At 40.5% G+C, this 13,565-nt stretch overlaps 1 protein-coding gene across 1 annotated transcript in view; it reads right to left on the bottom strand.

Annotated features, from left to right (window-relative positions):
* Positions 1-12,260, bottom strand: part of LOC119917305 (adhesion G protein-coupled receptor A3) — a 170,752-nt gene extending 158,492 nt beyond the window's left edge. The window contains 1 exon segment of the mRNA XM_038737568.1: positions 11,526-12,260. Coding sequence (XP_038593496.1) covers positions 11,526-11,743 — 218 coding nt within the window. The 5' untranslated portion in view covers positions 11,744-12,260.
* Positions 12,261-13,565: the final 1,305 nt, after the last annotated feature.

Below are 13,565 nucleotides of genomic sequence, written 5' to 3'. Positions count from 1 at the left end.
ACAGTAAGAACTGTGAGTGGTCGGCTGGGAAGGCTCATGCCTCCCCAGCCGTCAGGAAGTGCCCCGTGATTTGATGAAGTAGTGGCCAAACCAGCGGCTGTAACACAGTGAATAAATATATTTGACTGTCACAACCCGAGCAAAATGACTTGTTTCACTATCAGAATGTGATCCATCTGGTCGATAACATTTGAAAACTCTATAACCACACGTATACAATTTTACCCCACTTCTCGTTAGTGAAGTGGGGTACGGACGGAAAAAGTCAGCACAGTAGATGCTGTAGCACTACCGCCAACTAGCGTTTGGTGGTGTAATTGCAGAACAACGGAGACACCGACGCACAAGTATAAATGTATGGCTACGTGCATAGCTACGCCAAAATTATAATAAAGATACCATTCTCAAAACTTTCTAAACTTATCTTAAAATATATAGTAATGCTATTATTATAGCCCATGGAAACCATTTCGGCATGTGGAGAAATCCGAAGGCTGCCGTGGCTAGTTACAGTTGCTATTGGACAATCGCTCTTCGGGGGCTGGGTTTAGCAAACGGTAATAAAACATGTGGAATCTTGTAAAATACCTCTCTTTTACCTAAAATCAATCAGAATACCTGAGCTGTGTGGGAATGGACCATAAGATTTACAGAGAGCCGTTAAGGGAGGTAAAAGTGTGTAAGCAACAATTCATATGGATTTTTATTGTTGTTGATCCAGACATCAATATACTACTGGGTTTCTGTCAGTTTGCATTCATCTTGACACAAAGCTCTTTGAGAGCAGAAAATTGCAGCAGATATAAGCCAGCATGGAGTCAGCTGGACATGGTGAGAAACTACTTGGAAAACTGAACGGGTCAATTTCACAATATTTCACACAGATTTATTTGTTTATTTATCTATTTATCTAGGACCTTACTCTAAAAGAGCATCACTTCATGTTCAGAAAAAGTGCAGCAGCTCTCTGAAGGTAGTCGACGCTGAGATCGTGGGATACCAATGCTGTCACTGTGTTTTGTCCCATGTCTCCCTTCTGTTCCCCAGACCGCTACACCACCTCCCTCTGCGGACGGACATCCCACTCAGGGACAGGCAGCCTCTGTTTGTGCAAACTCAAGCGTGTCCTGTGCTGTGCTATGCTGTGCCTATGTGTGTGTGTGTGTGTGTGTGCGCGTGTGTGTGCGTCTGCTTGCCGACCTCTGCATGCCTATCTCAGGCTTCTGCGTAATGTCCAGGAAATCACAGGAAAAACCGAATTGAACATTTTGTAAACAGCCCATGACAAACTTCTGGAGCGTCCGTCCAAACTCTCTATTTACATTATCAATTATGTTCTCTGCGGATAAGCTGATCTCAATGAGGGAGGAGCACCGTCAGTATTGTCTCTGTGGGCTGCAGCAAATGGTTTATGTCATTGCCTCCTGTGTTTCAGTACCAGCCACAGCCAGATGCATATAGTATGCATACAAGTAGTTTTACCACAAGCATTTACCTTGTAATTCTTGCACTTTTGCAATTCTGCCATTTGACATAGAGCCTTTTTGTGTGAATATGGGTTTTTTTGCGAGCTCAAAATCACAAGGTTATGATGTTGTTGGATAGTTTACTATTCATTCTATTTTACTTCCCTTTTAATCAAATAAATATATTCAAAAGTCTTTTTAGACTTGCAATGAATGTTGAGATGGTTTATCAATCGTCCGACACTTAACAACTATTTTTGCTAACTGATTATCATTTAAATCCTTTTTCGAGTAACAATGTCAGACATGAGAGGGTTCCAGCTTCTCAAATGTGATGTTACTGGTTTTATATGATAAAAAACTAAAACCAAAAAAAATCTGGGCAATTGGTTGGACAAAACAAGCAATTTAAAGACTTCACTTTAGACTCTGATAATGAAAGTAATCTACAGCTGAAGCCCTAAATTTCAGAATTCCTTAGTCCTCAGTCCTTAGGTAGGACTGATTGAAAAATATTCATATCAATTCTTCCATAAAACAGGAGCTCTGGCTCCCTCCACGCCATAGCTGGGATATTTCTGTGAGGTCCAACAAAAAAGTCATCTAGAAACTAGCCTGCCATGCACCAGAGACATCCAACTATATTATTACAGGAGAACAGAATCAAAAATAGCTTCAGCAGACGCCATCCAACACACCAATCGTGAGGACCAAGTGGAGTAAAGATCACAATGTGAGCTATTACAAACATTTAGATCCGCTGGCCTCAAGGTTTAGCCACGTCTCTTCAAACAGCCAAACCCTTCCGTTATTTTAGAAGATTGAGTTACTACACACAGCTTACTAAAATAACATATTTCATATCTACTAATATTGTCCTTGGCCTGGAAAGAAATGTTGCTTCAGGGGTTACCTACAGATGTACGTATTAACAGAGCTTCACATGGTCTCTGGATGACAGCACCATGACAGCAGGGACACCGCTCTACACAGTACATTTACAAGTTTTTGTGGTACAACTGCACCAATGTGCAAAATGAGAGAGATATATTGACTGGTTTTGCAAGACTCAGTTATAATTTTTAAGTGATTTGCCTCACTCTGGTTAGTTTCAGGATCCTGTCCCATAAAAGCCTGGCTAGAAATGTTAGGAATATAACATTTTGATGCTAAGAATAAGTGGTGTGTTAGCTAGTAGTGCATATTGCATAACTACATTAATAAAATACTTACTTACTTACTTATTGGATATAATGAGCTCTTTTTAAAATCAAAAAGAGGATTCAAGGAGAAGCAGCAACTTCCTCCACTTAACAGGAAACAGGTGGGCAAATATGAGAAATGTAGCCTGAACACTTCATCTTAGATCCTGAATGGCAAAACACCCAGAATCGCTATGTTCTCACGCTAATTAATCTCTTATCGAACATTTTATCTCTTAAGTTACTTTTTATTAGCCAAGAGCAGTGGGGGATAAAATGTAGCGAAGCCTGCGAGCCAGTTGACCCCGCTCCCTGCCATGCTGAGCCTGATGTTTCCTTGTGAGGAGTGATGGCAACCATTAATGCTGTGCATATTATACAGCCACATACACTTTATTCCACATGAGTTGGCTGACTAAAATAATGTTAAGCTAATGTTAGTAGGCTTCTCATTTTTAGCCAACACTGACTCCAGCTTTTATAATTAACATTAATTCTAAGAGCAACTTGACAAAATGCCATACTAAAACTTTCGGCTGTGTGTGTGATTAATGTGCAAACCACTCTGAGCAATCTAAAGGGGACTGTGTGTTTTTGCAGTCCAACAAGACCAACAGAGAAATGAGTAATGTCTGGTGAAATAACATTGCTTCAGGTCACTTTCAGTACAATGCTCATGTTACTGTAATATTTTCTGTTCATCAACTTAATGGTTCTGCATCACCTCCTCCTTGTATTTTAAGCAAGCTTGTTCACAATGACGTGTGCACAGTAAGTAGGCTACACGTTATTCAATGTGTCACATTCATTAAATTAACATTTCCTATGCTGGTCATCTCATTTTCCGGTTGTAGCAAGCAGATGAAAAAAAATGTCTTTTAGGGCCTTCTCAGCATACAAAGAGTGGATTCAGATCTCATCTGAAGGACCCTACGGGTACCTATAATTACTTGGCTGGAGTCATCGGCGATCTGAGAGTATCCACCATCATGTCATGTAACCACGTAACATCAGTGACTTGCCTTGATTGAGCTGAGCAACATGTGTGGATGGTGTGGGGGTGGCATTTGAGTGACAAATATACAAGATCACACCTGTCAATACTTAAATACACACACACACACACACACACACAGTGACTTTCCTGATTCAGACACAGCATGCACACACAGACATACCAGCACACAGCGCTGATAAAGGCCTGCCAAGGCTCCTGTGAGACAAGCAGGAGAGCCAATATGCTTCCCACTGTGATCACACCCTGCATCAGAAGCAACACACATCAGGGTTTTAATCACCTTGTTTTGCAATGAGTCAGGAAATAGGGAAAAGACAACAAGCTTCTAAGTTGGCCACCTCTGCTCTCAGATTTATGATCCTATAAGTATCTTTAGTATTTACTCAGTGGTGTACGGAGGAGGCAGGGATAGCAAAGCAGAGAAGTATCCTTGGCAGACAGCGTATTTATCATAACCTAATATTTTTAGATAGTAAGTCTGGGTTTTGACAGATTCTTGGTTTTTCAAGGCTTAAGCACACTTTACAGACTCCTCTCTCCCCCGGCAGTCATGAACTCTCGATCACTGAATCATTATTGTCTAAAGCAAAACTGATCAGCTGTTTCTTTAAAGCCCGCCACAGGAACAGTAGTTACAGAGCTTTCCAAACAGCCAGTCTGAAAGCGAGTGGACCTGTACAATCTCTGAGTGATGTATCAATATATGTCCACAGAAGCCTGGAAGAAACCTTGACAAAATACTAACCCTTCGCTGGTAAAGAGATGAATCAATAGCTACTCTTTAAGGAGACTGGCAGCTTCTAATACGCAGCAACATTAAGGATCGGCCCCGACCTCACGCTTCTTGAGCACACAGATAACACAAGGGCAAATGTTCTTGGCTTTAGCTTTCGTAGAGCTGAAAGTGCTGGAAATCTAAAAGTATTACGCCCCCTGGGGCTTAGACGGCTGATATTGGAGAGAGCACTCATCTAAAGATGAATATTTTGTTGTTTTTTAAGTAAATCTTCCATTTCACTGGAGATAAGCACGAGAGAAGCCAACAGAGGGGCCAGAGAGAGAACGAGAGATTGGCATGGCTCCTTGCATGCAGTGTGAGATGTTAGATACAACATATTTTCTGGGTCATTTTGGTCACATCTCTTTAGAAATACAGCCAGCTCTCTATGTATATGTGTGACATACCATTTAAAGCGTTGTGTCCTGATGCTGTGTGTGCTCACAGGGTTTGTCAGTGAGTTAATGCACAGGAGAATATGGGCGGGCGGTGTGCATGTCAATGAAATATTCATGTAGAAGTACTCAGAACTCTGAAGAGGGTAGAGCACAAACAGCACCTCGGCAGACGAGAAAAAAAGCCCCCAAGGAATAACAGCGAAGGGAAAATAAGAGAGGGAGTGAATAGGCGAGAGAGAATACAGAATTATATTTATAGCGATACAAAAAAAAGAGAGTATGCAGAAAAAGTCACTTTAAGGAAAAGAAACGAGAAAATGAATTGTGTTCTGACATGCCAGCTTTGTTCACGAAGATGAACAGAAATCAATACTATTAATACTCCTTTGATCGTGCTATAGCAGATCTCGCAAACTGTCCACCAACAGTGTAGCATCATTTAATTTAAAAGCCACCAGCGTATTTACAGCAATGCTTCCTGTGGTGTCTCCTGGGTCCTCCTCTACACTGGCATGATGACTGACATGGTCCTGTAGTGGTTTGGATCCAGCTACGGCAACATCCTCATCACTTCCCTCTAGACACCGCAAACAGCCCCTCATGTCTGTCTTTGAAAGGATGATGATGATGATGATATAGAGGGCCCACAGAGCAGGCAACTTTATGCCAAACACCTCCAGGATTTGGGTTCGGCCCAGACCAAACGTACTCATTTCGATCTTCGAATGGTAGAGAACCAGGCTTTGAAAGGTTTTGTTTAAGGCTGCTTGCCAGGGTTCATTTTGTCAACAAAAATGATTAAAAATACATAAATGAAACTCAAACAAAACTAAAACAAAGTAAAAAGTAACCTTTGGAGATGAAAACCAGATGAAACAATTTCTTACAATTTCACCAAAAGCTTTAACATTAATGTAAACAACAGATGAATGGACAAATGAACAAATGGAATGGAATGTTTTGATGCAAACTTCTTATTTTCTTTGCATGCTTCTACATAATCACATATAAAAGATCCTGATTGAAAAAAACTGATCCTCAACTGTCCAAAAGTATTTCATACTCAGTTGATTTACCCACTTGACATGTTGCACTAGTTAGCAGCATCTTGCATTTCAGTAATATTATGGCTCTGTCAAAGATCTTAGCTAATGTTACCAGTTCTTGGGAAACAGATAAATGGCTTCATGGCTTACAGTCCCAGTAAAAAAACAGAAACAGGCAGGCCAGTGCAATGACATGTGCAAAAAAGTAAGCTTACATTTTTAAGGGAGTTAAAGGTGCCATATTTAAATGAATAAATAAACCCTGCGATGGACTGGCGACCTGTCCAGGGTGTACCCCGCCTTTCGCCCGATGTCAGCTGGGATTGGCTCCAGCCCCCCGTGACCCTGTACGCAGGATAAGCGGTTGACAATGGATGGATGGATGGATAAATAAATAAAAATGTTGCCACTAGGGGGCGGCAGTAACATGCTTTGAACATAACACTTACTGTATATATTACTTTCTATGGATATAGCAAATGTGTGCCTCTTCACACATCCAGCAGTCACAGAGCAACATTATCATTCATTTGAAGTGACGAATGTAAATCTCTTTTAGCTCTGTTTTTGGTCTCTGCTAAAGGGAAATATCGGACCACTCTTTAACCACTAATGATCCAGTCTGCTCACCAGCTAGTCGCTGACTTTGTCTGTATGCCATTTGGTGCTGAGCAGGTAGCATTTAGCGGGTGAACACAAATGACTCAATGAGAGTGGAGAGCTTAAGTCATACAAAGCTTCAGAGAACTGAGCACTGCAGAGTTGGGTAATAATCTGTATCACTACATTTCACATTCAAATACATTTATCCATATGATTTGATTTATTTGGATATTTAGTTATGTATTGTTATAATCAATATACAAATATTGATTATGGTTGCTTTAACATTACTTTTAGTCGTCTTTCATGTTCAGAGACTATGGGTAAGAACAGAGGAAAAGTAACAAAGTATTTGTACTTCATTATTTCACACCTCTGTACTTAAGTATTTTTATTCTGGATTTGTACTAGAGAGCTGCATTGGGATTGGAATCCCACAGGTCCCACGGGACCCAACACACGTGGGAGCGGGCGGTTTTAACTCTGCTGCGGGCAGGAGTGGGCAGTTAAAAAATGATAAGATGGAGTCAACAAACAAAGTTGAAAAGAAGATAAAAGTGACTGGGTTATACAATACAAGACCAAAGCAAGGCAAGTCTGAAATTTGGAAAACTTCTCAGTTGTTACTGACAAAAATGAATGCAATGATTTATGTCGGTTATTCTGAACGTTGAGCATAGCCCAAACATTTGTGTCCTTTTGTTTGTTGAAACTTTTACTTTGCTACATTTCTAAGCCAAATAATGACTTTTTACTCTGGTGCATTCTGCACGAGACCATCGCCAAAAGAAAAGAAAAGCTTGCAGCCCACCTAAGTGGAGGAGCACTGAAAAACAAATATATGTGCGAATTGACTTCGCATCGCTGATTTCTGCCTGATCAGTGATCAAGTGATTTCAGTTAGTTTTGGTTTCCACCTCCTTGTGACATCCTGACATAAAGTCCCAAACAGTTTGGTGTCTGTCAGACGGTCTAAAGAGGATACTACCACGTCAGCAGAGTGATGATGCAGTGTAATCCCCTGCACAGTACAGGAAATATTCACTTGTCCTGTTGCGACTCGCTTTTATTAATTGTGATTTACTTTAACTGCTGTATTCAACTGCTTTCTGTAAGATCTATAGATTTGAATGTGTGGTACTTTGTTTTCTTTTGATAAAACCAGGTAATTTCTTAAATAGTATTTTACTGGATGACTTTTAGTTTTAACTGAGTAACATTTTAGTGTGGTATCTGTACTTTTATTTAAGTAGGAAAATTGAGTACTTCTTCCACCACTGGGTATAAATGAAAGAAAGATCACTGTCAGCCGTCTAAGACCCCAGCTTGATGTTCACTAAAGGAATAATGCTGCAATATTATTTATACACTAATCAAATGACTAAAATGTGACTTTAAATAATATAGATTTTTGTTAAAAGACTAAGCCAATATCAAAATCAAGTGCCAAAATTTACACGGCTTTTTGTTGGACTACCATACAGTTTTTAATACTCTGGAGTGGCTTACAACACAACAGCTCAGCAAGCGGGAAGCAGTTGTAGTTCTTTATAAGACGTTAGTAAGAAGTTTCTACATTTTCTTCCAGTTATATACTGTAAGTGCACAGTGTGTTTCTCTTTACATTCTGTTTCCAGGAGTGAGGAGACTCAGTTACAATCAGCTGTTTCTGTGCAACAAGCTCCTCCTAGTCCAAATAATCCCTTTGTGGCAGTCACATCACTGAGCCTCACTCTCAGCTATCAAGTGATGTTTTACCAAAAACTTCCCATCCCCACGTTCCCAGCGTCCTCTCTGACACTTCCTCTATTCCTCGGTTGGCTCTTCCACTGCTTCTCCATCTCTATCTCCTATCTTCACTCTATCCCCTTGTCTCTTCCACAATGTGTCCCTCTTCTCCCTCGGACAGGTGGTGACTCCTCCTGTTGGCGCAGAGCCTGAGACAGGTGTCGGCTACAATTTCAGCTGCTACTCTCTGCAGAGAGGCAGCGCCCTTGCTGCTCGGCAGCGTTGAAACCATTACACCAGATAGGTCCCAAGGTCAACAGAGCTGTCAGGCGGAGCTCCAAGTCTCCCTGACTCCCCTCCCCAATGGACAATAAGGAAAACAATCTGAGGTGTTAATCGGGGGTGTTGTGCTACTCAGAGTTACTGACACACTCTTGCATAAAGTTAATGTCCATCTCTCTTATTTTTGCTGAGGTTCTTTCATTTGCTTGTGAAGTTGTTTTTCTTAGGTATTTGCAAGGCTGTGCAATATTGCAGGGTTCGTTCCTCATAAACATTTTATAGATAAAATAATAAAAGGCAAAAAGAAAAGCAACAAAGCCCAATCTCTCCCTTTAATTAGAGGTGACATTTCGATCTGGGTTAGTATACTTGAACGTGACGCACTGTGCTTGAGCTGTCATTGGGGAAATTAATCTACAAGAATCTCGTAGTCTACATAGGTGGTGAAATCAGGAGAAAACGAAGGAAGCACGCAAGGAGACATTTGGGGGATTTGATGGGCAGTCTACAGGGGGAGATCGGTATGTGCGTACTTCCCTTCATATATCTGTTTATTTGCACAGCACATCTAAACAAAAGAGTGAGCAGGGAGGCCACTTCAGCCTGACAAAGGTCACATTTCCTAACGCAGGAAAACTGCTTCCTGGCCAGCTAGACCTCAACTGTAGGATTTAGTTAACGGAGGAATAGGACTGAGTGAGGAATAGGCTTATTTATACTGGTCTAATCATAACACAGCATACACACAGCCACAAATTTCTCTAGTGAAAAGGTGTAATTCTGTGCGAGAAGCTTCAATCCGAAGCCAGTTAGTTTGTGCTTACTGTATATTGTTAAAGCACACCTCAAGCCTTATTGTGACTTAGTGTGATTTATCTATGTAGACCACTTTAAAAATCAAATTGTGTTAGTACCTGCAAGCTACAAAACAGCTCCAGTCTGAATGTTGAAAACAAAGCCTTTAACAACTCTGCATAAAGGAACAGAAGTACCCATGCCTACACGGAAGCACCACTCCAAATAAATTGCAGTAAGCAAAGTGCTACCATTAATCAACTGTGCTCTTAGTTCAGAATGAGTGGTCGACTGTAACTTGTCAAGGGCCTTTAAATTTAGTATTTGCTTTCACTCTCCGAAGGCAGACCTCAAGTTTCCAAGAATAAAACAGTCTATTAATCTAGCAGTCAATCTGTGCACCTGCAGAGAGAGGGGCAACGTGTGGGGAAAGTTATCAACCCCTCAAGTGTTTGAAGTGCTATTTCATCTGCAAGAGAGAGACACAGATGAATGCTAAGGGAGGCTTCTCCTCGTCTAAGTGCAAAAACTATGTTTGAATAACGGTAAGAGGGAAAAGATTTATGCAGAGGTGAAAATTTAACAACACAAGACAGGTGAGGCTCAAATGGTGGTTCACACAGGGACAATGGTTCTCAAACGTGGGTTCTGAGGACCACAACGGGTCCAAAAGCACATTAAGCAACAGTTAGGATCAGTAGCCTAACACAGTAATACGAGCAAGGTTTTCAAGGACATGCTGCTGCAGCCAACTATCTTACAGTGTAGACGGTATGGGTGCAAGATAGATATCGTACTCATCAGTTTCCTACGTGATAGCAACATAGCAACAAGAGGACAACTACACTATCATTTTAAGTTATAAATGTCTCCTACTAAAGCTGCGTCAGTATATCACACCTGTTTTCAAATTGCAAACTTCTGTTCATTAGAGCAGATCGCAGGATTGGCTAATTCTTGATGCCCCACCAGTAAATACTGAACTTGGTAAGACCGCCTTCGGGGTTATATATAACTTTTCATTTTAGACCTTTTTAGAGATGTGTGCTTGTTTCTGATGCTGTTCATATATGCTTATGTATGACTGGCTGCGTGTCTTATCTCTGTTTTCATTTCTTCTGCTGTAATCAGATGTTTCTTGCAAAACATCTTGATTTCAATGAATTTACTCAATTAAATGAAAGTTACAATAATAATATTTTTCATTACCAATTAATCTCTTGATTGTATTTTTCAATTACTTGTTTAGATTGTTAAGCTCACAGGGACGTCAACTCCAATACTAAACATATTCCATTTCAAATTATATACAACACAGAAAAGCAGCAAATGCTCAGGTTCGAGAGGCTGGGGTCAACAAATATGGCATTTGGCATATTGATTCTTTCCTGATTAAGTGACAATTAATAAATTATCAGAATTGTTACTGACATATTGATTAAACAGCTGATTGTTTCAGGTCAAATAGACAGGTATACTATTATTGGACTAATCAGTATCCACAATACAATGTTCTGTTGGACGGTCTTTGATAGGGAAAAAGTATGAAATACAAGCATTTTAACAAGGTTCTGTTTGCAATTTTATACCATGACAAACTAGCATAGAGGCAACTATTTCTCACTGATTGCTATTTAAAGTCATCTTATCTTTTTTCTTTTTTTTTTGCTTCCCCAAGGTGTTATTGCAGTGCTTCTATAATGTTGGTGAGTTAAGCAACCGCATTATGATATTTTAATCCATATAGCATCATTAATATTCATAATAATACAGTTATAAACTGCAGTTTGTTGATTTATTCTGTCTGATACCCTTCTAAAACTAATTTATCCTGGATACAAGACTTACTGGTGAATCTGTTGGAACCTTATGGAATCAATTTATAACACTTAATGCTCTTGCCCATGCGTTTAGGTTCCCAAACTGGGATTTAAGGATCTCCAGGGGCCCATGAGGGAGCTCCAAGGTCCCCCCAGAAACATTCCATCCACTAGACAGTATCCCAAGTTCAGAAAAAGAAAATTAGTTTGGACTTCTCACTTGTATTGTTTGCTACAATTTGCTAAAGTCCAGATCAAATATCTGATTCAATACAAAATAAAACATTTAAAATAAAAAATAAAAATCCAAAATCTGGTTGGGGTCCTGGGACGTGGTCCTGTCTGTTAAAATAGAAGGTGTTGTGAAACTGTTAATGAAACCTACTTACAGAGAAACGGTTCTGTTGGGTAAGAAACTGGGCTGCAGGGTGTCCATCAAGTCCACATCATCACACACAACTTTGACTCGGACGTGCTGCCTGCTCAGCTCCTTGGACCTCTCAGCCGAGCAGTGACAGCTGTCAACGATCAGGTCCGGACAGTTTCTGTTGCTCAGGCTCGACTCCCACAGCCCGACTATTACGCACAGCAAACTCAACGCTCTCATGGTGGACTGAAATCCTTTTAAATGCGCGCTCCTTTCAAGTTATATCCTCCCAGCTTCTATGACAAGTCGGGACCATTTCACATTGCCTTCCGTTACATTAAAGGACAGCCTGAGATCGAGCTGCAGTCCAAATCTCACGCGTTGCTGCTCACCTGCCGCGTCCCCAATAGCTGTCAACTTTCAGCGCTACTTTTACCATTAAACCCGAGAGAAAAGTAAAACATCATGGGTGTGAAAAGCTGCATCTTTGCCATTCTGTGTTATAGTAGGTCGTACAACCTGCTTTCTGTGCTGCGGCATGCGTAGGGAAAACTTCCAACGGCGCGCTTTCAAAGTCCGGATAAACTTTACTGCGACACATCCTCTCCAAGCGGCGGCATGAATTAAATATGTGGCTGGGGAATAACATCGTACCCAATCATCCACTTAAAATCCGTCTCCTTTCTGAGCTACTGCATGCAGTGTTGTCATTCACTCTCATCATCTACTTCTTGCGCCCTCGGACTTGTTGCGCAGTGTCCAGAAAGTCCCTCCCAGCCTCGTCCTGACAGACGTGGGCTTCTAAACTTTTCCTATCCCAAATAAATACACGAGGCCACAGACACCCATTTGATAATATCTGAGATCAATCAATCACAATAGAGAAGACTGTTTCCTTGTATTCCTTTTGTTAATTGGGAAGCAACAGTGAAAGGGGAGTCAATCTGATCCAAACAGCAGTCACAGGATCAAATAACAATGAAATTAAGCTTTTTCTCAACTGTGCCACCTCCAATGGTCCCTGAAGATCCCTGGGCCCAAATTGTAGGATCTACAGTAGTATGCACTCCATGTGTCAGGCATAATTTCGCAAACACAAACATTTACACTGCGTGATGAAAAGAGTTGCTGTTTGTTTTACTCTCTTCATTTACTCAGAAACAGCTGCAAAGGAACTGTTTGTATCCATTTTCTGTTTCTGTACACAAACTGAAAATAATCTAAACCTTGAATAACTTCTGAATCACCATATTACAATGCTCAGTCTGGGGTGCTCTATAGTTAACTTTTCCCTGTAATATATATATAAGACTTCCTAAAAAGTGCATTGCAGTGTCATGTCAACTCATCAACATATTGCTCTACTTTGAGAAGCTGCCGCAGGCATCGGCACTTTACAAGCAAAGGACACACTTGTAAACCCGACATTCATTTAAATGATGGTAATAAATAAAGAATATGAGTTTGAAGGTGACCAGGTTGACACAGAAACACAATGTTAGACTTGTGGAGGTAATTAATGACTGGCTTCTTTATAGCAGAACTTAAAACATGAAGAAAAGGCCTAAAAAGAAAAAGAATTGCTTTGTAAAAGAAAACAAAATGGTTTGGTCTTGTCTTAGAAATTACTTTAAGTTCTTGCAGTGTCAGACAAAGTGAGTGGGACTTGAAAATAAATGTGTCTGTCTATGAAACATATTGAATAAGAGGTATTAAAGGGTAACTTTGGTATTTTTCAACCTGGAAAGAAGGCATATCCCCATGTTTTTGTCTCTATGTCACTAATTGGGACAACACTTTTTGCAACTGGTCCAGTATGCGGCAGGCGGCAGTCGGCAGTAGTGGGACAGGGCTGCAACACAGTCCTTGTTGGCAATTGCACCCCGTAAAATGCATCCACTAAAAGTGCTTGTTTTTGCCACTGACTGGCTCAGATTGTTATTGTAAGAGTCTGACAACAGTATAGAAAGAATACCTATATAGACAGACCATTTTTTAAAAAGGAAGATCCTTTTTGTTTAACCAGAAACAGTGAACACAGGAGTTGCTGATCTCAGTTGGT

The sequence above is a fragment of the Micropterus salmoides genome, unplaced genomic scaffold (assembly GCF_014851395.1).
Source record: "Micropterus salmoides isolate LMB-PRFRI ecotype aquatic unplaced genomic scaffold, ASM1485139v1 Ms_hic_scaffold_22, whole genome shotgun sequence".
NCBI classification, from domain to species: domain Eukaryota; kingdom Metazoa; phylum Chordata; class Actinopteri; order Centrarchiformes; family Centrarchidae; genus Micropterus; species Micropterus salmoides.
Note: the sequence above shows the minus strand (reverse complement) of the source record. Positions and strands in the feature narration are given on the sequence as shown.